The sequence below is a fragment of the Triturus cristatus genome, chromosome 3_1 (genome assembly GCF_964204655.1).
Source record: "Triturus cristatus chromosome 3_1, aTriCri1.1, whole genome shotgun sequence".
Taxonomy (NCBI): Eukaryota; Metazoa; Chordata; class Amphibia; order Caudata; family Salamandridae; genus Triturus; species Triturus cristatus.
The window spans coordinates 993,291,240-993,315,979 of record NC_140583.1 but is presented as its reverse complement, the minus strand read 5'-3'; the positions used below and the strand labels follow the sequence as shown (position 1 = coordinate 993,315,979).

Sequence of the window (24,740 nt, the reverse complement as noted above, 5' to 3'; positions counted from 1 at the left end):
CTTCAGCTTCGATGCCTGTTGTGACCGGGGGTAACTCAGACTCTCTCCTCCTGGAGTTATGATTCACTTCCGGGCCGAGACCCGGAAACTCAGCTTCTTGTCGATGTACCGCACTTGGGAGGGGGTCCGTCACGAAAACCAAGGAAGCTGTTTCCTGGTAAATTTTGCAGTAAACCTTTCTTTTGTGCGATCCTCTGCAATCCGGATCAAGAAGGGAACGGACTCCACTTTGTTGTACCAAGTATGATTTATTTTTTTGTATTTGTGCGCTCTGCCGCCATGACGCGTTTCGGGCTTTGCAGCCCTTGATCACATGACGTGCCCCCTGCGTTTGTCCCATTTTTAAAGTGCCAGTGCATAGATAATTGCCCATAGGCATAGACAAAATACTACCTTGCCACAACATTTGAATCTCATTTCTATTCGTTGGTACATCATGTGACTGTAAAATGCATTTCACAAAGATTATCTCATATCTCATGATTCATAATATTAGAGCTGTAAGCTCACTTATCATAATGTGCAATTGTTTACGTATAAATACAATAAATAAATAACCAGCACTTATAAAATCAGAGAAATACAAATGTTAAAACCATGTTTAAAATGTGATATCTAAACATTATTAACATTGGCATTAGAGTATTGATCGGGTTTAGCAGCATGGTTTTCTGTCTGTGCAAAATTGGCAAGTAAAGTGCAAAATTGTGACATAGTATCACCTGTGTAAAATTCAGTCTAGAACAAAAGTGTTTGTCCTACATATCAATCTATAAATTTAATATTTATAAAATTGGGAAAAAAGATTTAGGGGAAAAGAGAGAAGAGAAGAGAGAAGGATATTAAAAAATATGTGTGTTTGTGTGAGTATCGGAGTTCATATTGTGAGGGCTTTTATTGGACAGGTCTGTATCTATATATATATATGTGTGTGTGTGTGTGTGTGTATGTGTGTGTGTATGTATGTATGTATCTGTTGCTTTGCTAACTCCCAAAGGCAAAGCAACCTGACACATTCAGAATGTAGATATAAAGCACGATGCATCTCAAACTCAAATTCCTGATGACTTACTCCATGCTATTACAATAACTGGGGTTCTTTGTGCTGAAATGTAATGGAAAATCTTTGGGCGGAGGAGATGGTTGGAGGTTATGCTGCCTCCACCATTGACTAAAGAGGAAAACAGTCCTCTCCGTATAAATAGGCTTTTGTTTGGTTGATTCTGATTCCACCAACCTTAAAAATGCGGTCCAGATTTACTGTTCTTCAAGCAAGGAATCACTGAGTGAAAAATGCAGCAGTGTGTTAGATGAGAAAACAGAGCAGCATTAGATGAAGTAAGAGTGGCCTGTTGATGACTTCACCAGTGGGGCTCACCCTAAATCTGGCTGTTCTGCATCATACAGAGCATTGAGTTGTGGCACAAAGGCTAGTCTGTAATGTGTAGCAAAGGCTTTGAGCTGTAGGTACACACACTAGTACAAATTCTCACCTGTAGACACCGGGACAGGGGTCAGACATGTTTCAGGCGATATATAGATTAACCCTTTTCTTGCATCTGATTTTCCTTGAAGTTAGGATTGGGGGCAATGCCAGATTACGCTGTCTCAGTAAATATGGTTTTGCAAAAACATGATTAAGGGCCTCATTTATGAAAACTGTTGCATTGCTACGTGAAAACAGCGATGCGCTAGTTTTCACTGCACCCTCCTTGCAACAGGATGTGTGCGCCAGATTTGATGTATGGCGCTCCATGTCAAAAGGAGTTACAGATACGTCAGTATTTCTGACGTATCTGTAGGCACATAAATGCCGCATTGCTGGGGTGTGTCTTGAAACAGACGCAACTTCAGCAATGTGTCCTTTCACATGGATAAAGCCCCATGTGAAAGGGCCTGCGTCAGTCTTACGCCTGCTGTGAGGCAGGCGTAAGATATTGACGCAATGGCGTCCTAGAAGTGGCGCACTAAAATCTTATAGATTTCAATGCTCCACTTCTACAAGGCTTTGATGCGGGGGAACACCCACCCTGCATACATTATACTTGGTGCAGAGGTTTACAAAGTGACGCATCTGCCTAGATGCGTCACTGTGTAAATAGGGCGCAACATGATGCATCTTTTACGCCACCAGTAAAAGACGACGGCGTAAAAGTGTCACAAGGCCTCATAAATAATGCCCTAAGGGTTTTGTTCTGACCTGCCTCAGATTCACACCCTTGCATGCGTTAACAGGGAAATGGCGCAAAAGAGTTTGGTTGCGGCGTGAGGGAGAGTTGAAAATTGTGAATTGAAAAAACAAAAATAGGTTTTGTGTTTGAAAGTTGATTCATCTCTGCTGTTTGCAGCACTCTGAAATGCTTTGTGATGCTCTGCGTCACTTTCGTTTTATGCACCTGCACACACCCTTAGGAAATCTGACCCGCCACCTCAAAAGTGTGATTGGGCCAACATGGATTCATCAGTTTTCATTTGTCAGGCAAGGATTTCTCAGCTAATATTTTTTTCACAAGTACTCATTTTTGATGGGAAGATTGTAAATGGATTACAAATGTAGATATACCCCCGATTCAATTCCTATATCTGCGTGTAAAGGAATGTCTTACATTTTGCTTCGGCTCAGGTGGTGGAGCCACATCAAATGCTTCAAACAGAATCGACAGCCTCAAGGCTATTAACTAAGCTTCTGATTGGCTAGGACAAATGGCTAAACTGGATTTTGAATATAAATTTATTAATTAAATTATTTTAGGATTTGTCAAATAAGAGTGCCGCCCTGGTCCAAAAGTCTCGTCAAAACAAATACAGATAATTATGACCAGTACTGACAGCAACAGTAAAAATAAGGCAGTTGGTCTAGACAATGACGACATCAGGAACAACAAATACATCCGCTGCCAGGATTATCAAAAATACCCCAGCCCCCTAGCGGGAACTAGATACTATAGTGATTAACTGCGCATTACAATAAAGAAACCTATGAACTCGCATATGACTCACTGGGAGTCATGAACCACAGTTTCAGAATACCTGCCATAAAATGCAAATATATGTGCCTAAATGAAAAAGACATATATTTGCAAATACAGTTTTATTTCTTTAACCCTTTTCTTTCTTCCGGTCTGTGGCCCTTCACATGATGTGGCAGATCGTGGACTTTGCCTTCTTTTTGCTGATGGCCCCTGTCTGTTTGGGCTCGTGGATGGCGTTCAGTGATTGGCTGTGCAGCGTTTCCTGCAGCTCCATCTTCTCGTTCAAAAGGAGTTCTGACCGCTCCTCCAACCTCCTCAGCTCTGCCATCCATTTCTGCAGACAAGTAAAGAAGCATGTATGTCATTATTATGGAACTGGGTCAACTATGTTTTAATGTACTGATTTTTGTTGTCATATTTTACCTAAAGAGTTCATTTATAGTTCATATTTAGCAAGGTTATTAGCAGAAATGATAAAAAATAAAGCAGGCTATTAGAGGGAAATGCAATCACAGCAATGTACATTATCACTGGGACAGAGAAAGGCCCCCCACATGGTTCTGCACCTTAGCACCCATGACATTCATGAGCGTGACTACCACCTGCTCGTAAGATTGTAGAGGACTGATTGTTGTGACAGCAATAAGATTCCACTGGTAGAATAGTTGCTTACCAGTCTCTTCTGCATTTTTAAATTGACCTGTCAGTCGACTTCAACCTGTTTCTTTGCCCAGCCATCCATGTGGGACATAGATTTTGCATGTGTATGCATTACAGCTGTGAGTAGTGTGTGTGTGGAGCATGTGGGAAACATGTGGTCTTTGCCACATTGGAATCCATTTTGTTTGTCATACATCCAAGTTGTACCTAGGATGCATGTTTGCAGGGAGCTACAGGCAACAATGTGAATCGTAGAGATCTACCAGGGCTTTTCAGGGTTGTTTTTTTAGTGGGGAGAGGAGGAGACATAGTGTCCCTTTTAACCTTAAGGAATTCCCTATTGCCCTTCCTACCCCATTCCTCACTAGAAGGGCTACCGCTCGCAAATATTTAGGTGGGACAGCTTCCCTTTCTTTCAGGAGACTCCCAGCCGCATCCCACATTTGTGCTAAAACGTGACAACAAAGACGATGCCTGGATCAGTAATGAGTGGAATAAGCAGAAGGCAGGAACTACTCAAAATAATTCTGAGTCTCGGAGATTAAAGGTGGAATAGACAACTATTGCTTCCAATTTTTGGTATAAAGATGGGACAAAAAAATTCCAGTTATTATTCGAAGACTTCTCTACCAGAAACCAGGGTCTTCACGTCCGTGACAGAGAGAAACTCTATGAGCTCCAGAGTTGGGGTAACCAACGCCATGTTTCCTTGCCACATTGGAGACCAGAAACCTGAGAGCTTCTAGTAAGGCTTCTAGGAAGGACTGCCTGGCCACTGCTTCGAGGGAGAATGCTGACTGGCTGCTCAGGATAGGCATTGGCGGTGCCCGTGCACGAGGACGACCCTGCTCGGAAGAGATGGGGCTGAATAAGAGCAGAAGCAGGACAAACTGAGGCCACCGGCTGCACCACTAGGGAAATAACTTTAGCCCTCTGACAGCAAAGTCTGGAAGCCCTGGACTGATCCTGCAGTGTGTATTGAATCCATTGTGCTTGAACACGATTCGACCATGCACAAACTCCCCTGAAGAAGCATGTGCTAGAGAAACCGGACGACGATCTGCAGTCTCCATGTGAAAGATCTAGAGTCCCGAGGGGATATTTCTGCAACTAAATGTAGTGCACAAGTCCGTAACTCACAGCCACATCCAGACGTAGCCATCTATAATGTTTGGTTGGTGGGTTTGATTGATTGAAGAAGAACCCATGCAGCAAGTTTTACTGGACTAGGAGCACTACTATCACAGTGCAACGTCCTCTCCAGCTGTTGCTGCCACTGCTGATCTGATCCAGTACAGACACCATTGTCATGGACTGTGGCCACGTCAGATGGGCTGCAGCAAGGACTGTGCCATCCGTGTTCAGTAGGGCACCCCAGATGTACATCACATTAAGCAGGTAGTGTTGCGTTGTTGGTCAACACTCAACGTAGGCCCTGCCAGCCTCACCAAGGTAAAATGGATACTTGGGTATTGTGCAATCAGGGAAGATACCAAACTAGGGAGGAGGCGGCAGAAATCCATAGGACAAGGAGTTTGTTGGTGAACGCATTGGCCCAAGCCAGACAGCCCTACCATGGCAATCAGTTCCCTTGACACCCATGATACGAATCCTGGAGACTGTTTAGTACTTTTTGCAGTAAGAATAGCATTGAGGGTTGTACCGTGTTAGCAGCCTAGACTGTATCCCCCACCAAAGTTACCCATGTTGCAGAATAATAACAGTGGTTTTTGCTCTCTGATATCTTTTCTACAGTATTGTGTTTTGTCTGATTGGTAAATTACTTTTCCATTTTCAAATACTAAGCAAAGACTGACAACTGATATGAGTTCTGAGGGGTATATTTACAAGGGGATAGCACCACCAGAACATTACTTTTAGCGACATTCTCCTGGCGCTATGCCCTTCTCCATTTTTACAAAGCGGCACTAAGCCACTTTGAGTGGCTTAACGCCACCTTGTAAATATGCCCCTGTTACACACATTACTTTGCGTGAAAGAGGCATGCAATGTGTTTTTCCGTGGCTGTTCCACTGCAACACCCATTGCATTTTGACACTGCCCCAGATTTGCAAGGATGTGTCAAATCAGAGGCAGCACCAAAAACGAACACCATGCAATAAATAGCAGAATGGTGCAATGAGGAGAAATACTTTTATTTATCTTCATTTTTGTTTTTTCTATGTGTGCTACATTATGCAAAAGCAAAACGCCATTAATGATTGTTTATGTGCAGGAAGGTGTGCCTTCCTGCACGTAAACAAACAATCAATCAATCAGGATTTATAAAGCGCGGCTAATGACCCGATAGGGTATCCAGTCGCTTGCAGGCCCCAGAGACTTATTTGAAAAGACAGGACTAGAGGGCCTTTCGCAATTCTGGAAATGGAAGTGAGGTGATGGTCCGGAGGTGCGTGGGGAGGCTGTTCCAGGTCTTTGCTGTGATGTGGGAGAAGGAGCACGTCTGCTTCGGTAGATAGAAGGAGCATAGGGCAACTGAAAGGGAGGTGGAGCATAGTATTCTCAATGAAAATGTTGTGGTGGTGATAGAGGTGTTGAGTAGGGTGGGGATTTCCTGGCTGATCATTCGATTTGGGAGGTTGAAGATGTGGTGCAGGCATGGGTCTGAGGGAGCTCCAGAGTAGATGGATTTCATGGTGGAGGTGGTGTCCTGGGTGGAGAAGATGTTCCAGGTGGTAGGTGTGTGGTTGTGTTGGTTACGGTGGTGGCATATCTGTGGAGGAAGTCCATAGGTGTGGGTTCGAAGTTTCTGTATATGGTTGCGATCTTATCATGAAAGAAGTGGGCGAGGTTGTTGCACCGCTCTTGTGAGGGTGTGATGATGTTTTCTCTGGCAGCCGGGTTGGGGAATTCGTTAATGATGCTGAAAAGTTCCTTGGTGTTGTTTACTCTGGTTTTAATGTGTGCAGCAAGGGCTGTCTTCTTTGTTGCCCTCAGCAGACGGTGGTAGAGGTTGAGGGAGGCCTTGAAGGCTGCCCTGTCGGAGGTGTACTTGCTAGTGTGCCATCTCCTCTCCAACTGTTTGCTGTCAAGTTCTTGGGTGTACCACTGGCCTTTTAGAGGATTTTCTCTGGATGTTGCACTTGTTGGGGATGATGCTGCCTGCGCAGTTGGTGATGCAGACGTTGAAGTTTTTCACTCTGTGTTTGAGGTTGGTGGAGGTAGCATAGTTGGAGGTGTTGAGAGTGTTAACCCAGCTGGTCTCTGAAATTTTATTCCACCTCCGGTGGGGGGGCGTTGGTCATCTTTGGGGTGGAGGTGTGGGGGCTGGAGATGCAGAAGTGAACGATAGAATTATTGGTCCATGTGAGTTCTGTGACATGGCTATGTTTGACACGATTGCTTGAAGTGAAAATCAGATCCAGCGTGTGTCCTGCAGTGTGTGTAGGATCGTGGACGATTTGGGTCAGTCTGAGGCTCCTCATACCGTTGAAGAGGTGAGCAGTGTTTTTGTCATTGGGGTCATCGATGTGGAAATTCCTGACCCTATGGAGAGCCCCACTGCTTCTAGGGTCAATTGAAGTCAGAGTCCTCAGTCAAGATGCCCATCAGGAGTTTTTTCCCTTCCAATTGTCCATAGCTGCTGCCTCCAGTCCCAGTGTCCAGCAGAACGTCACAACCAAGTGCAAGACCTTTTAAGTGGGGGCGGTAGGTTCCTGAAGTGAGGCACCTCTGGCCTATCATGGGGTGCCACATCACCTCTCCACAGCCTGCTGGGACATTTCAAAATGGCATCACTCAGGAGTCACTTGCCACATATGCTCTGGGGGCCTAAGCTCCTCCCCTCGCTGACATCACTGCCAGGGCCTTTCCCACCAAATCTTCAAAGGGAGCTCCCCTCCTGTGTTGGCTTCAAAAGTCTGGGGTCCCTCCTATGTTCAGTGGGCTTTGGCAGACCCATCCCTGGTACAGTGTGACTGCTGACTGGTTGATTCAAAGTAGATGACACAGTGCTAATGACCCTCACTGCCAATAGTATGCACATTTGTTTGAATGCCTTTGATACTTTCATGGAAGGATTAGATCTTAGGGTCAACTTCACAAAGTCTTTTTCCATGACCTGTGGTCCCAAAGGGGTAAAATCTCGCAGGTTTATGATGAATGACTCAATTATTGCGAAAGTGGACAATTTGAATTATCTGGGGAATTTATTCAATAAAACGTTGAGTTGGGGCTTTTTAATAGCAGCCCGTGCCCAAAAGGCTACACAATCTATAGAGGCCCTTTTTCGTTTTTCTAGTAAATTGGGTCAAAAGCCGATTGTAGAACTAAAAACTCTATATAAAGCAAAATGCCTCCCTGTTGCCACATATGGTGCAGGAGTGTGGGGGACACAAAATTGTGACAAGATCCAAGTTATGGAAAATAAATTTATAAAGCGACTTCTGTCTGTCCCATCTGGTAGTTCAAATAGATTCTGGCATACTGAGGTGGGTATTGATTTTGTGAGTGATATTATCCATGTCTCTCCTCTGTTGCTATGGAGCAAGGTTTGGCGGTCTGAAGAATTGAAACTCACAAAGGAAATTTTACAAGACTGCCTTAAGCTTGATTATTCTATGGAGATCCCATGGCTGTTGTATGTAAGGGAAACCCTTTATAAGATTGGGATGGGAAACATATTTGAAAATCCAGAAATGGTTGGCAAGGAATCTAAGCTAATGATTAAAAACGCTTACTGTACCAGGTTAGGCATGTTAAGAAATAGTGAGCATGCACTATATAATAGGGGTAAGCTGCAGCAGCAGTTTTACCTATCGAATATCATGCATACCCAATGGCGTTTTTATTTGACAAGGTTCCGTCTCAGCTCTTTGCACTTTCTTTTTGCTTTCCCAAAACAAGGGGGGTGGTGTGAGAGACTACCCCCTTGCCCTTGTAATGATAAGGCCTCACAAAGCACAGTGCACCTCATCCTCTTTTGTGCTTTGTACGAAGATCCAAGAAACCGGTTTATTAAGCCTGTTTTGTTAACCCTTTGATCCCGTTACTATAAAGAGGGTTATGAGTATTTACTGTCCTTGTCATCTCCAGCTATATGTAGTGCTGTGCTTAGTTTTATTAAATTGGCACTCAATATTAGAAATCGATATTGAACAGTATTATTATTGGAAACCTATTGTAATAGATTACTTTGTGGATTTGTATTCTAATGGAATGCACAAGCACTTTACAATATGTTTATATATGTGACCCCTTTAGCCTAAATGTATTGCAAATTTAATATAGATATATAACATGTTTTCTTTTTAAAATAATTTTATGTAAATCTGTGTATACTTTTATGATTCTACTTATGAATCAAAATAAAGTTTATTGAATCAATCGATTCAAAGCATTCCTTCCCACCCATTTCCTCCTCAGGAGCTTAGTGAAGTTAATTGCCCCCTTTGTGTGGGGAGGCCATTGTTCCTACTGCTGGAGAGAAATGTAATTAACTGAGCCCCACAGGGTGACAAAAGGCCTGGGCTCTGATCCTGAGCTAGAGAAATATGGCATTCCTGGAGGATCCATAAGCTGTACTATTCTTTTTCCTCTCATCAGTTTCCCACTTTAAACTGATAGTTCTTCTCTCTTAACACATTGGTCTAGGTCTTTGAAATGTAACCAACATTGAATTTTCAACTTCTGCAAGACCGGAATGACAACATCCTTCTCTCTGCCTGCCTTCCACTCTACTTCTGTTATAGCACTTTCACGCAAGCAGTTCACTTCAGAAATATCGTCTGTATTACTCTCATTCGAACCAACCGCAGGCAGCCGAGAAAGCAAATCTGCCGCTTTATTCCTAGAACCAGATAAATATTGTACCTGAAAGTTAAATTCTTCCAATTCCTCACTCTTTCTTTTTGTTCTTGGGTTCAAATGTTAACTTCCCTTACAAGAAAAAATCTAAAATAAGGGACAATGTTCCATCCTAACAATGAAAGAAATGCCCCAAAGATAATACCTGAAATGGTGTATTGCCTAGCAACACACTAATGCTTCCCTTCCAAAGGCTGAGTAATGTTCCTTTGAAAGCACAACAAGGGAAATACACCACTCTCTCTTCTCTAGCTATGAGTTGTGATAAAACAGCTCCTAACCCTTTCAGACTGGCATCAGTGGTTAAGTATGTTTTTTTAAAGCATCAAAATGTCACAAACGTAGGCATATTTCAAATTTCTTTCTTTATGGAACTGTTAGCATATTTACAATCATCGAACCAAAGGGAAGCCGCCCTCTTTTTCAACAGTGATCTTATAATTTGTACCACAATAGCAGAGTCCTTGATGAACTTTGAATAGTATTTGACTAGTTCTAGGAATTACAGGATCTGTTCTTTATCAGTTGAGTTGGAGGCTCCTATTATACTTTCTGTCAACTAAATTTATACCCTCACCAGATATTATGTGTCCAAGTTAACCTTAAATCTTCAATTTTCTTTCTTCACAGTTTGTCAGGTTTTTTAAAAATAAAATCTTTTTTATTAAGGAAACACAAAATAACAATAAAACAAAAACATCAACCTAAAAAAGAAAAGGAGCGATCGTCAGGATGAGCATATCACGTAAAGTAGACACATCACATATACGACCAATGAAAAACATTACAAATAATGATACGGGCACACAAAAACATGAAGTCTTTAAAGTGACTCCTTATCCACATTGTATGGGGCGTCATCTTCAAAGGGGGTAAACATAAATCCTCTGTATTCGTTCCAGGGGCCCCATATTTTAGTCCATTTGCCTGGGCAGCCTCTGCTTTCGTATATCATCCTCTCGGCCTGCATGCACCAGTCCATGTCTTCCGCCCAATCCGTGCGCCGGGGCACGGCTCCCCCCTTCCAAGTTCTAGCAATGTTACGTTTTGGGATGATACAGCCTAACGAAACCCATAGTTGTTCGGTGCGGTTAAGTTCGGTTGCATCCCAAATGTTTAAAAGACAGAGCCGAGGGGAGGGTTCTATTGATTTCTGACATAGTCAGGACATGGTGGATAAAATCTCGTTCCAATAGTGTTTGAGAACTGGACAATCCCACCACTGATGTAGGAAAGTACCCACGAAGCAATAATCCAGGGGGCAGAGTGGGGAGATTGTCAGACCCATTTTAATGAGTGCTGTGGAAGTGTAATAAGACCTATGGAGTTTTATGAGTTGTATAAGCTTAAAAAGGGATCGGATTGCCACCTCCCTGGGAGATGCCAAGGCCTCCCTCCAATCCTCGTCTGGTATTTCCCCTATGTCGTCCGCCCATTTCATGCGAAGTTTATCGAGTGGTTCAGGTAAGTTATTAAGTATCTTGCGGTAAGTCAGGGAAATAGCCTTGTCAGGGAGATAGTCGTCAAGGAGCCTGTCTTCTAGAGATGAGGAGACGGGCAGATCGGTACCCTTGGGGATGGCTTTATTTAACGCACTACGTGCTTGCAGGTAACGGAATGTTTCCCCCTCATGCAACTGGTATTTTACTTGCAATGCCCCGAATGGAACCACCGCACACTTCACCCGTATGTCTCCCACTGCGGAAAGACCAATCAAGTCCCATTTATCAAAACCAGGGAGACTCGACGGCATTCTCAAGTGACAGGATTCCAGCAGTGGGGTAACTCAGAAGATTTTACCGTTCCAGCACGGCAGTGGTCGCGTGCCAGAGTGAAACTGTAGTGGAGGTGGGCGTAAATAAGGGTAGGTGCTTGGGCCTCCCATATAATGCCCTCATATAATTGCCCGCCGCCATATTGAACCTATCCATCCTGTACGCTGGGTCTGTAATGGGATGGTGGTCCCAGTGATTGAGGACCACCAATTGCGAGGCCCAGTAATATGTTTTGATTGCGGGAAGAGCAATTCCGCCGTCGTACCAACTGCGCAAGAGTTTTGTCAGGGCGATTCGGTAAGTAACGCCATTCCATAATAGTGAACGGACCTCGGAATCAATTGTTTGAAAGTATAGCAGTGAGATGGGGTAGGGTGTGTCCTGTAGGGCATAGAGGAAGCGGTGAAGTGCCATCATTTTGAAGAGGGCGGCCCTACCCAGCAGGGTAAGGGGCAGCGCCCTCCAATGCTGTACGTCCATATTTCTCGTGGCATAGATACCCAGGTAACAAAAGCCATCCGTGACTATGCTAGCCTTGCAGCCTGGAGAAAGGCGTTGGGGATCAACACTGAGGACATAAATCAATGACTTGTCCCAGTTGATGGTGTAGCCCAAATATTTCCGAAAAACAGCGACAGTATGGAGCACCGCATGAAGTGAAGATCGTGGTTTGGCCAAATATAAAAGAATGTCATTAGCATAGAGGGATATCCTGTCTGACCAGTCCAGGGCCCAATTCAGTCCACGGATAGATGGGTCACCTCTGATCCATACCGCCAAGGGTTCTAGAGCCAGAGCGAATAACAGCGGTGACAGGGGGCAGCCCTGTCTTGTGCCCTTCCCCAGCTCAAAAATTGCCGATCTGCCACCATTGACTGAAACGCGGGCCAAGGGTTTGGCGTATAAGAGACGCACCCAGGACTTAAAACGTGGACCAAAGCCGTATCTTTCCAGAGAGGCAAATAAAAAAGGCCATTCCATCATGTCGAACGCCACTTTGGCGTCTAATGACACAATTACTGCATCTTCTTGTATGGTGGAGGCTCTGCCCTATACTCGGAAGAGGCGACGGAGGTTGAGCGCCGTATTTTTTGTCGGTATAAAACCGGATTGGTCCAGGTGTATGAATTTATGGAGATGGGGCGACAGGCAAAGGGCCAGAAGTTTAGCTAGGATCTTGACCTCTGGGTCGAGGAGGGAAATCGGTCGATGTGAGCCGCACTGGTCCAGGGGCTTCCCTTGCTTGTGTATGACCACGATGTTAGCTAAGTGCTGTCTCAGGCAAAATCCCATGTTCTGCACTTTCATCATACATTCACACTAGGTATGGGGCCAGCACCGAGGAGACTGCTTTATAGAGCTCGATTGGGAGGCCACTAGGACCCATGACCTTCCCAGAGCGCAATGCACCAATCGCCTTAGATACTTCCTCAGGATCAAATGGAGTGTCAAGGGCTGTAACATCTTGAGGGTCTAACCTTAGCAGGGGGAGGGTAGAAAGCAGGTCGGCTGCTTCTTCCTGCATGGAAGTGGACGTAGGGCCATAGAGGCGTTCAAAATGATTCACAAATATCTCTGCAATTCCATCCCGGTCGCTTTGTCTCTCTTCGCTAGGGGCCACAATTTCAGCCACCTACCCGTTGGCGTATTCCCGCTTATCCAGCCACGCCAACAATTTACTGGCCTTATCTCCTATTTCATATACCCGATATTGAGTAGAGCGGTAGTGCTGCGCCTGGGCCGCTTTCCTGTCGATATCATGATATTCTTTCTGCTTCACTGCAAGCTTGTGGGAAGTGTCCGGGGAAGTGGATGCGATTAGGTCGCATTCAAGATCGGCCACCTCTAGTTCTATATCTTCTAAACGCTTACGTTTCTCCTTTCGATGGCCGGCCACTGCCGCCACCCCACGCCCCCGAATCACCATCTTATACGCCTCCCATAACGTTACATCCGAGGTGACGGAGCCCTCATTGTCTGCAAAATAATCCGACATGGCCTTTATCAGTTTATCTCGTATCTCAGGGACTCGGAGGTACCATGGGTTGAGGGCCATCTCCCGACGAGAGTGGGAAGGAACACCACCCTAATGAGACAGGATAGTAGAGTGGTCGGATATGCCCCTGGGAAAAAGGTTATGTCACTAAACATAGAAAGCTGTGAGGCTTGGCAGAAAAGATAGTCAATACGTGACATGCTCCAATGAACCCTGGAAAGGAAGGTGTACTGCCAATCTGACGGGTGATGTGTGCGCCACGCGTCAACTAGTCCCAGGGCCATTAAAAAGTCTGACCGGAATTTTCCCTGTGGTTCATTCTGTTGGGGCGGTAATCGATCCAAGTCCCCAGCCAGGCGGCGTTGCAGTCTCCCCCTAGTAAGATGTCTCCCTCTGGTAAGTTCAGCATAAGAGGGCCTAAAGTAGTCAGGGTGGAGGAGTGGAGTTTGGGGGGTATGTATAATGAAGTCACATTGAGAGAGCGGCCCTCCCATCCTCCAGATACCGTAACAAACCGCCCAGCGGGGTAGCGTGTAATTGTGTTGACCTAGAAAGGAAGGGAGGAGCGTGCAAGAATGCCTACCCCTCTGGACTCCCTAGTGTAACCCGCGTGCGCAAGTAGTTTATAGCCCCATCGATCCAATGCATTGTATGTATTGCCGAGAATGTGTGTTTCTTGCAGAAGTACGAGGTCAGGGGTATGGTGTTTCAGATATTGCAAGACTAGCCCCCTTTTTATCTGGTCGCCTAAGCCGTTCACATTCCAGGAGATTATTTTGAGTCGGCCCAAGAAGGTAGAGACTATAGGAGTATCACTCATTGGGATCGGAGAACAGGAGCCCCGTCTCCCACCGGGCCCAGGAAATAATAGTGCGCAGTGGGATACATAACTGAAATATACAGATGAAGTCGGCATGTATGCCAGTAACCACCCTACAAGTGTGCATGATCATCATAGATGGATTTCTCAGAAAATTAAAACAAAAGTCGAAATAAAACCTTAATAAAACACCTTGGAACCCCCCCCCCCCCCTGCCTCCCTGCAACATGGACTCAGAACTCCCCACCACCCCAATTTTCAGAGCGCGTAAATACCCATAACTAAAAAAAGTAGAGGGGAACGCTACACCACCAATGTAACCCACAATGCAATCCTCTTCCCCCCAACAAAGCATCGCAGTTGCCCAAAATGAAGCCTAAACGATCTTGTTACCCCAAACCGGAAGTGTGTAACCCCAATCGCTCTGGGCGATATATCCGCCCATCCTCTTCCCCCCAATAAACCAGGCCACAATTAAACCGTAACAATTGTCTCAGAGTGGTCGATAGTGGGAGAATACAGAAGTGTTAACCAATAGTCGGCTGGCAAATGTTTCTCATCCACCAAAACTAAGGAGTGTGGACAGGGGTATCGTAGTCAATATTATGGCAAGTCACCAAACACAAGGCGTGAACCCCAGTTCGTGTTAAGCCCGTCAGTACCTGTACCGCAGGAGCTCAGCCAATTCTTCCTCTAGGACGGTCGGAGTTGTGAAGTTGATCCCGGGAAGCGCCGTCCCGGTCTGTGGAAGAACGCCACCCATCCAGCCAGTCCCAGGCCTTCTCCGGGGACTGGAAGAAGAGCGACTTGCCGTCCGATTGCACACGTAACTTTGCTGGGAAGAGCATGGCGTATTTCAGATTGTGTGCCCTGAGAGCACGCTTTACTTCCAGGAATGAGCGGGGCCTCTGCTGCAATTTGTAGGTAAAGTCCAGAAAAAAAGTGTCGCTTGAGTTCTCGAATTTCAAGGTAGGTCCACTCCTCACAGCCTGGAGGATAATATCTCGGTCATGAAAATTGAAGATCTGCACCAGAATGGGATGAGGTGGAGCGTCTGGCTTTGGAGGGCCTCCAGGCACTCTGTGGGCACGTTCGACGGAGAAGTAGTTGGAGAGAGACCAAGGCTGCAAATGATTTTGGATCAAGTCCTCGACGAACAGGTCGGTGGCCTGCCCCTCCGTTCGCTCGGGAACCCCCAGGATACGCACGTTGTTTCGTCTTGCACTCTTTGTAATTTTCTAGTCGTGCCTCAAGATCGATTGTTTGGGCCGGCAGTTGCTTGACTACCGAATCCAGCCATGTTATGGAGGTCGTAAGCATGCCAATAGAGCCCTCGTTTGCCTTGACTCGCTCCCCCATAGTCTTCAAGTCAGCGCGCATCAGGTTGACATCATTAGAGACGGTGTCAATTTTGAGTTTCAATGCCTTGCGGACCCCCTGGACCGCTTCCATTATGTCCGCCAAAGTCGGGCCTCCATCATTAGATGTACCCTTCTGCTTCCCCTCTGTTTCCTCAGGCTTGGAATGGCCACATTTGGACAGTTTATGCATAGTGGATGGCTTGGGGCCCCTAGCTGTGGCCATTGCGTCGGGAGATGGCGGGTAGGAGGAGCGTCAGGTGTCGGGTGAACAAGGTAGTGGACAGGCGTGGGCACGTCAGTTGGGCCAGTGCCTCTTCGGCAAGGAGCAATGCGCGGCCCAAAATGGCGGCAGCTGGATCACAGGCAGGCGCAGCCCGGGCACTGAAGGTCTCCCTCAAAGGGGTGATGGCGCCACAGCTCTGGCGCGCAAGATAGGCAGGAAGACAGCCCCCATCGTCTTCACCAAGAGGGAGCCCCCCGCTCCCAGCAGAGTCAGGCCACCAGGTTGGGGGGGGGGGGGGGTAAGAAGAGGAGCCAAAAACGTCTTGGACAGTCCCGTAACGTTCATGGGCCCCAACACTGTTCCTTAGGCTTCGCGGGGTGTATAGCGATAGGTATCTCTGCCCACAGTCAGTTCGAGAGCCGGTCAAGAAGTGCCGTGGACTCCAGTGCGCCGTATGTGTCCAGGGCGCGGTGATCTGAGCACCTCGGGCCTTTGTGACTCACCGATAGTCTGTGGGGGTCCACACCAGTCCCCGAGCCTGGACGGTGTGATGTAGAAGCGGCAGCTACCGGCCGCGAGGTCCGTTCTCGGCAAGCACCTCCTTTAGGCCGGTCGTCTCCGACGCGCCCACCGGCTACAGGGAAGGCATCACGGTGTCACGGTGTCTGCGTGCGCCCCGCGGCTGAGATCATCAAAGGGCTCCAGCTCCGGCAATCGGGGTCCGATTTGTCTCTGCGGCGGATCGGACTGATCCTTGACTCAAGCCGCCTCAGTAGCCAGGGAATTTGCGGGCAAACGAATGTGTGTGACGGATGTGAGGGGAGAATTAGTCGGCGGCCGACCAGGGCTCTATCCCAGTGTGGCTATCTTGGGTGTTGGCTAGCCACACCCCCAGTTAGTCCATTTTGAACCAGTCTTCTTATGACTTGTCTCAAAATGTTGTAATTTTCCACCTCATCTTTACAGAAAACCAAAATATGATCCTGAAAAATTATCAGCTGAGGAATGAGGAATATCAATCAAAACAATCTTCATGGCCATTTGGAAGCAAGCAGCTTCAGTAGCCATCCTGAAGGCAACTCTGATACACTTGAAAGTTCCCAGAGGCGTCACAATAGAGGGTAGATGTCTTGAATTGTCATGGACTTTTATTTGGTGGTAAGCAGACAATAGATCTATTACACTGAACAGTCTGGCACCACTAAGAACAGCTGATACTCACTAATTCTATGTCTTTTCCCTCTCTCTAAGAAACCCAACCTCGAATTTTGCACAGTTAGCCTGCTCAATTCTCACCACAGTTAACTGGGTGAAAGCAGTGAAGCAAAAATGTCTGGATAGGAGGAGTATTCTTAGGCGAAGATTTGCCAGTTTTTCGTGCAGCACAGTGCAGCAGCCACACATGCTGCGCTGTATGAGAAGGAGAGAGCAGCAGAGCTCCATATTTACAGAAATATGGCCCTCTCCTCCCATCTCCTTAGTGCCTGCGCAGAAGTATGCTGCAGTGCGCTGCAGACACACCTTTGCACTATGGTGCAAGGGTGTCTTTGTCAGTCTAGCATAGGTTTTGTACTGGAAGGGAAGTCTTCCAGTACCAAATACCATGCGTAGACTAACTTGAAACCTTTTCCCGCTTTGTATGTGTGCTGTACAGTGCAGCAGACATACAAAGTTAGAAAAGAAAGGAAAAATAAAAGTATTTCTCCCTCATAACACCTATTTGGAATGGACGCTATTTTCTCACGCTAAACCCGGTCTTTTTTAAGTAAATAGGGTTCAGCGTCAGAAAGCTTGGATGATTACATGGGAAAGCCCATGCACCACCTATAGTAAGCCCCCTTGGCGCTAAGTAATGCAAAGCAGCGCTATCTGCTGCTTTGCGCTACTTTAAGTGTTTTCCAGCGCTAAACCAGTTTCGCGCTGGAAAGTGAATTTGTAAAAAAAGATTTCGCGTCATTTTTCATCACTTTTGTGATGCAAACACGGCATTAAATCTTAGTAAATAGACCCCCAAAGCCAAGATTCTCGTAGGTGTCGGGCAATGCAGCGCAGCACCCAGAGATGCTGCTCTGGGTTGTGTGACAGGGAGGGAGCAGAAGAGCACCAGATTCACATATAAATGGCTCTCTCCTCCCTTATCCCTAGCGCCAGTGCTGATTTCAGCTGCCAGCCGCCACACACACACTTCTTGCGCCATAGCAGTAGGGTGTGTGCGTGAGTCTGGCATAGGTTTTGTGCAGGAAGGGTACACTTCCTGTACAAAATCTACTTCTAGATAAGTTTAAAGCTTTTCCTACTTTGTATGTGTGCTGTACATTGCAGCATGCATGCAAAGTCAGCAAAGCACGGAGAAAGGAAAACATTTCTCCATTTAACGTCTGCTTTTCTGCATCATCGTTAATATTTAGTGCTAACCCCTTTCTACTGATGTTTGAGAATTGGGTTTAGCATCAAAAAGCATGGTTGGTAGGACGAGTACACCCATGTACCACCCAAGTAATGCCCCCTGGATGCAAAGTAATGCAAAGCAAGGTTTTGCGCTGCTTTGCGTAACTTTTCCACACAAAAAGTATGTGAATCCCAAAAAAGGTTTAGCATTGGTTTAGCGTTGCAAAAGTAACGCTAACCCGGTGATAAACCTTTGTGAATCTGGATGATCTGGGTCACTTCTCCTCCTTCAGTTGTCCTGAATAGTTGACGTTTTTTACCATGATACCGTTTTGTCCTATCAAACACTTCCTGATTGTATGTGCTTTTCCCTGAAGCATGAAAGCTGTTTCTGCTGAATGATTGGCCTAGTCAATATTTTAATAAGTCAGTTGTAGCGTGCACAAATGGGACAATTTGCTTAAAATCAAATGTCACATGTGATCAAGCCTCGAAAGCTTTTGCTATTCTTATGTGGACCGAACTCTCAAACAAGAGCTGTAAAACAGATATGGTACTTCCAGGTTAGGAGGCCTATTCACCAAGGTAAATCTACACGTGTACAATTACTACAAGTACACTTACACTTTTGAGTAACTTTACTACTTTTGGCTATTCACCATTTCCGAGTGTAAAGTTACTCAGAAGTGAAGACGTACATATCCTCACCCCTAAAATAAAGTGTAGAGTCAGTAAAAATGTCCAATTTAACTGTAAAGTTACTAACAGTAGTGGCTTTACAGCCCTATTTGATGTTCCACACACTTGGTAGAGACCTCCTCAATCTGGGCGATATTTGTATGCTAAATAATAATCTAAATTTGAAATATTTATTTTAAATTCAGAATAATATAAAAATGTTTCAGCATTATTTTGAACATACTAAGTTTAAATAAAGTTATTTTTATGAAGTTTAAATTAAGAAAAAAGATTTAAACTAAAGTAAAAAAAAGAAAATGTTATTATGTATTAAAAATGATTAAAAGCGATGTATAGAATTAAATAAAAAGAACGTAATTATTTTTAGGGGCGTGGCCAAGCCGGCTATCATGGCGGCTGCATCTTGCTAGGGCTCCGCGATCGGGCCGGACAAGTGGCCACTTCCTGACGTTGCACCCCCTCGGCAAACTTACCGCTGGGCAGTGGAGGGTCTCAGGCACCCGCTGCTCCGTTGTGGTGCACCGCTGAGAGGGGGAAACGGAGTAGCGGCGACGAACAGCTCCGGACCGGGACCCGGGAGCGCAAGATGGCGGCGAGCGGACCCTGAAGCCCGCGATAGAGGGACCGGTGGACCACTGGACGGCGGGCACAGTCGACACACCTACCCTGTGACCCCCGTGGAGCCACAACTGATACCTGCATACCACGGTGGGCTGGTGAAGCCCCGGAGACGGGCTGCAAGTGTGGGCGTCCCCTTCCCTGCCCGGGCGCGAAGAAGGAGAGCGGCCATGACACCAGCGGCCCGAGTCTCACGCAACGATCGGCCCCGCAGCTAGAGGGACGAGGCGCACCAGATGAGACCCGGCGCTTTCCCTGGAGGCGCCTGGAGACTGCGACGCCCGCGGTGAGTGCGGTGCTGCGGAGGGGAGCCCTGGTGGGTCTGGAAACGGGATCGGGGCGCCTGACCCTAAGATGGCGCCCGACGGGACGGCACCTCATTGAGGCCTGGAGCGGAGGGCGCCAGTGTTGTGGAGGAGCGGCCTACATCCCTCCCGGACCCTACCCGGGATACCCCGCCCTGCGGGGCGACACGAACCCGGACGGCACCCAGACCTTGAACATCGCCGATAGGGGTGGCCAGCCTGGGAACCTACCGAGGAGCGCCGAGCGGTGGAGTACCTTGCGAGGGCCCGCGTTGAGGGAAGACACGAGTTGGGACGGCGCCTCTCACATGCTGTGCATAAACGATCCCTGAGAACGCCGGACGGCGGCCTCCTCATAGCGCACAGACAGGAGCGGAATAACGGAGGATCCAGTGGAGCTGCGGAGGCCGGTGGCGGAGTGTGGGGGGCCCCGGCGGGGACATAAACCATTGGACTGAGCGAAACAGGAGACGAGACGACCCCCCTGCCTCCGTGGGGGGAGAGGGAATCGGTGCCCCCCAGCGGACGCACCTCGCCCGCAACCATGGGGAAGCCCCGGGGGACCCAACAGACGGCGGTCCCCGAGACGGCCCCGGAAAAGATGCCTAGAGCCCGGACATGGGTGGGCGCGACGGAGTCGCCGCCCGACTCCTCGGTATCTGTCAAGCTGGACCAGGTTCTGGCCGCCATAGAACACTCCAGGGTCTCCATGGAGGAGCGACTCGGGACACTAGCGACGGACATTAGCCTTATCCGGGACGACCATCGGAAACTGGTGGATAGAGTGAAGGACGGAGAGAAGAAGATGGAAGAAGTACAGCCAACGCTTGATAAACACCAGCAGACGCTCCAGGAGGTGCTGCATCGCCTAACCATCATGGAGGAGCGGGCGGACGATTTAGAAGGGCGCTCACGACGCTGCAACATTCGCGTAATAGGGCTACCCGAAGGAATCGAAGGCACGGACCCCCTGCAATACGTAGAGACCTGGGTGAAATCCTTCACCCCGGATAAGGACCGCTCCGCATTCTTTTCTCTGGAACGAGCCCACAGGGTCCCGGCCTGCCGACCGCCCCCAGGGGCGCCCCCGAGGCCGCTGCTAGCGAAATTCCTCCACTTCCGTGACAGGGATGCGGTGCTACGTGCGGCACGAGTGGCGGGCACCCTGCGAGTCGACAACCAACGTGTTATGGTGTTCCCCGACTATGCACGAGCAGTTCAACAACAACGTGCCTCCTTTCTGAATGTAAAGAGACGTCTGCGCGAGAACAATATCCACTACTCCTTGCTTTTCCCAGCCCGTCTCAGGGTGGTCTACGCTGACTCTACTGTGTTCTTCACGAACGTCACGGAAGCTCAAGATTGGGCAGACCAGCACTGTGCACGACAATCCAGGGCGGAGATCACAAGAGACCCGCATCCTAAGCCTCCACGATCCGGAAGGCGGTCGCATCGACGCCCACGCGCAGGCGCGAGTGGCAGGGCACCTGCCCGCACCCAAGACTCTCCTGACCTTGAGCAAATCGTGAAAGAACGAAGGGAGGCCTTGCAAGCAGTGATCGACCTGCAGGCGTCTCCTCTACCGGATGACATTGATCGGCCGCCGCATATCTTTACCTCGGAGGAGGAGAATGACAGTGATGGGACGGGGGAGAACTCCGTGACACCCCCCATGGTCACTCCGCAGACGGCGGACCTCATTCTAGATGGACAATCTGGCTCCCATGCGACATGAAAAGGGGACTCTTGTATTTACCATTGCGACAAATGTACTTTCTTCCCCACCTATTGCACTTTGGCCCTTCTATCGTAGCCTGCTGTAGCAGGTGCAACGTCCTTTTCTCCTACTACTGGCCCGATTCGTTTCTGGCCCAGCACGCATGCACCGCCGCCCCCCTTCATATATTGTCGTATTTCCCCTTAAGTGGGTGAACAGGTTTGGACGCACCGTCCTTGACGATGGGTCCCAGGTATTGGGGATGTTCCTCGACCCCTTTGGTTCAGTTGTATACCCCAGTTACACACCTTTCCCACCCCTCACATGGAATGAAACAGATCCAACCATCTCCCACATATGCTTATGCGGCGTCGGGGGGCGCAGACACTCTTTACCACCCGGAGCGACCGAGGTATACGCACCTCAATAGGCGTAGTCCCTGCGCTAGGCGAACAGACACAGACCATGACGCATCACACACCACACACTGATGTCACCCTCCTTACCCTGAATGTTAGGGGGCTGCACACTCCGCGCAAACGATATGCGGTGTATTCCTATGCAAAACGTCACAATACCCCGATAGTCTTTTTGCAAGAGACACACCTCATTGCAAAAGAGGTCGGGAAACTGCAGTTGAAATGGCGGGGTCTCCTGTGTGCCACAACCTACTCTGCGTATGCGCGCGGGGCGCTGATCTGGGTGCGACCGGGGACCCCCTTCCGGGAGCTTCGGAGGGTAATCGACAAAGAAGGTAGATATGCACTACTGGAGGGTCTTTTAGACGGACAGGTAGTACTTCTCGGTAGCATTTACGCCCCTAATGTTGACCAAGACAAGTTCTGGGACCATCTCACAGGGGTCCTTGCCCCATTTGCTTCCATACCCTGGGTTCTGGGAGGAGACTATAATTGCTCACTAGACCTGCACCTTGACCGATCGCACCCACCTCCACTGCACTCCCCGGCACATAAGCAAACCACTAGATTCCGGGCATGGATTTCACACTGGTCGCTAACTGATGCTTGGCGGCTGCGCCACCCCCAGGTCCGCTTGTATTCCTTTCATTCCATCCCGCACAACTTGCGCGTCCGCCTTGACCGCTTCTTATTTACGGCGACTATCCTACCCCGGATCACCCACACAGACTACCTGGGCAGGATTATATCCGATCATGATGCCCACATTCTCCAGATACGCTGGCAGCCCCCACACCCACCGGTCCCCATGTGGCGTTTGCCACGGGACTGCCTATCGGACCAGATCTTTCGTCACGATCAGGAGGGTAGCATCCAAGACTATTTCACGCGCAACTCGGGGACGGCGTCCTCTAGGTTGGTGGAATGGGATGCGTTTAAAGTGGTGGCCCGGGGAGAATGCCTGCGGCAAATAGCGGGTGTTCGACGCGTGTTGGAACAAGCCCTCACCACCGCGGAACACCGCCTGGCGACCCTCACCAAGCGGGATGCTACGTCCGAAGAGGAAACGCGGCGTATAGCAGAAGCCAAAACAGCCTATCACTCGGCCTCCACGGATCTGCGAAGGTGCAACTTCCGATCATATGCTACCCGGATGCATAAAGAGAGGGACAAGACGGGCACGCTACTGGCGTGGTTAGCCAGGCAAGACACGGAAGTCAAGCCCATTACCGAGATACTGGACCCTAGGGGGGTGTTAGTGCACTCCCAGGCGGAGATTCTGGGGGCCTTCCGCGACTACTATGCCGAGACATATAGTGACCCCACCTCTACCCCGCAGGAAGTAGTGGATCGCTTTCTAGATCCTTTACCGCTCCCAACAATCACGAGAACAGAGCAAGAGGCCCTAGATACCATACTAGTTTCGGTGGATGTGACGCGGGCCCTGCGTGCCCTGGCCCGCAATAAAGCTCCGGGGCTGGATGGGTTCCCTCTAGAATATTACACAACATTTTCAGTGCACCTGGTCCCTCGGTTAGTGGAGGTGTTTACGGCGGCGCTGAAGAAAGGAGAACTGCCGAAATCCATGCGAGAATCCGTAATCGTGACATTCCTGAAACCACATAGGGACCCACAACTAATGGCCTCCTACCGTCCGATATCGCTATTGTCTGCCGATTGTAAACTCTTCGGGAAGACCTTAGCGGATAGATATGTCCAAATTATACGCTCTCTGGTTCACCCGGACCAGTGCGGATTTATACCTGGCAGATGTACGTCCCAGAACATACGGCGAGTCTTCCACATTCAGGATCAGGTACAGGGGATATACCCTCGAGCGGCCTGTCTCATCTTAGACCTTGAGAAGGCCTTCGATTCCCTCGCATGGCAGTTTCTGTTCTCGGTGCTGCAGCGAGTAGGCATAGGGCCCACCCTCCTCGCCTACACGCGCTTATTGTACACCGGACTGACTTCGCGGGTGCGCCTAGGCCGATGCATATCGACGGAGTTCGCGGTTCAGAGAGGCACGCGACAGGGCTGCCCGCTGTCCCCTCTGCTCTTTGCCCTGGCGGTGGAGCCCCTGGCTGTGCGGCTCCGGAGGGAAGGTGAGAGCTGGGGCATCCCGATAGCGGACATGGTGCATAGTGTTTCCTTGTACGCAGATGACCTACTGATCTATCTACGGGACATTGCGGATGATCTGACACCCCTCTGGGAAACCTTGCAGGAATTTACCATGGCCTCAGGACTACGAGTAAATTGGGATAAATCCGCAATTTATCCGCTGCACCCGGGACTACCTCCACAGGTGGTTCACATGGGAACCCAGCGAGTACCCTGGAGCGCGGAGGCGCCCCGGTACCTGGGTATTCGTCTCTACCATTCCACCGCAGATATGTTCGAGGGTAATCATTGCAGGGCTTTAGCGAGCATTAGGGCTTCGATCGGCTTTTGGAAGAGCCTCCCATTGGCTCCCATTGGGAGAGTGGCATTGGCCAAAATGATTATGGTTCCGAGATTGCTGTACTTTTTTACCAACCTCCCCGTAATCCCGCCCAGGACCTTTTTCCGGGACCTAGACTCCCTTCTTAGTGCGCTCATCTGGGGGTCTAACAGACACAGAATAGCCCTGACAAAACTACAACTGCCCACCACGCAGGGTGGCTTGGGAGCCCCATCCTTCGAAGCCTACTTCTTAGCAGCACAATTGCAATGGCTGTCTCATTGGACAGCAGACAGGTACACTGTGGAAACGCATACCATCGCGGGACGGGTATCAGTTCCGGAGATCCGTCGCTTGCTCCTCCCTGGCACACGCCCAAAGCCCACGTACCCCTTACAGGTGCTGGTCGCACGTAAGTGTATGCTGCGGATACACCGCATGTCCCCGGGGACCCCATTGTACTCCCCTTTACTCACTCTAGTGGGATGGCCCAATCGGGAACACTACTACACGAATAG

The 24,740-nt window shown here is 48.6% G+C and overlaps 1 protein-coding gene across 1 annotated transcript in view; it reads right to left on the bottom strand.

The window, feature by feature from the left end:
* Positions 1–3,132: 3,132 nt before the first annotated feature.
* SLFNL1 (schlafen like 1) overlaps positions 3,133–24,740 on the bottom strand; it is a 51,238-nt gene continuing 29,630 nt past the window's right edge. The window contains exon 4 of the mRNA XM_085646235.1: positions 3,133–3,306. Within this exon, the coding sequence (XP_085502361.1) occupies positions 3,133–3,306 (174 nt within the window). The remainder of the gene's footprint in view (positions 3,307–24,740) is intronic.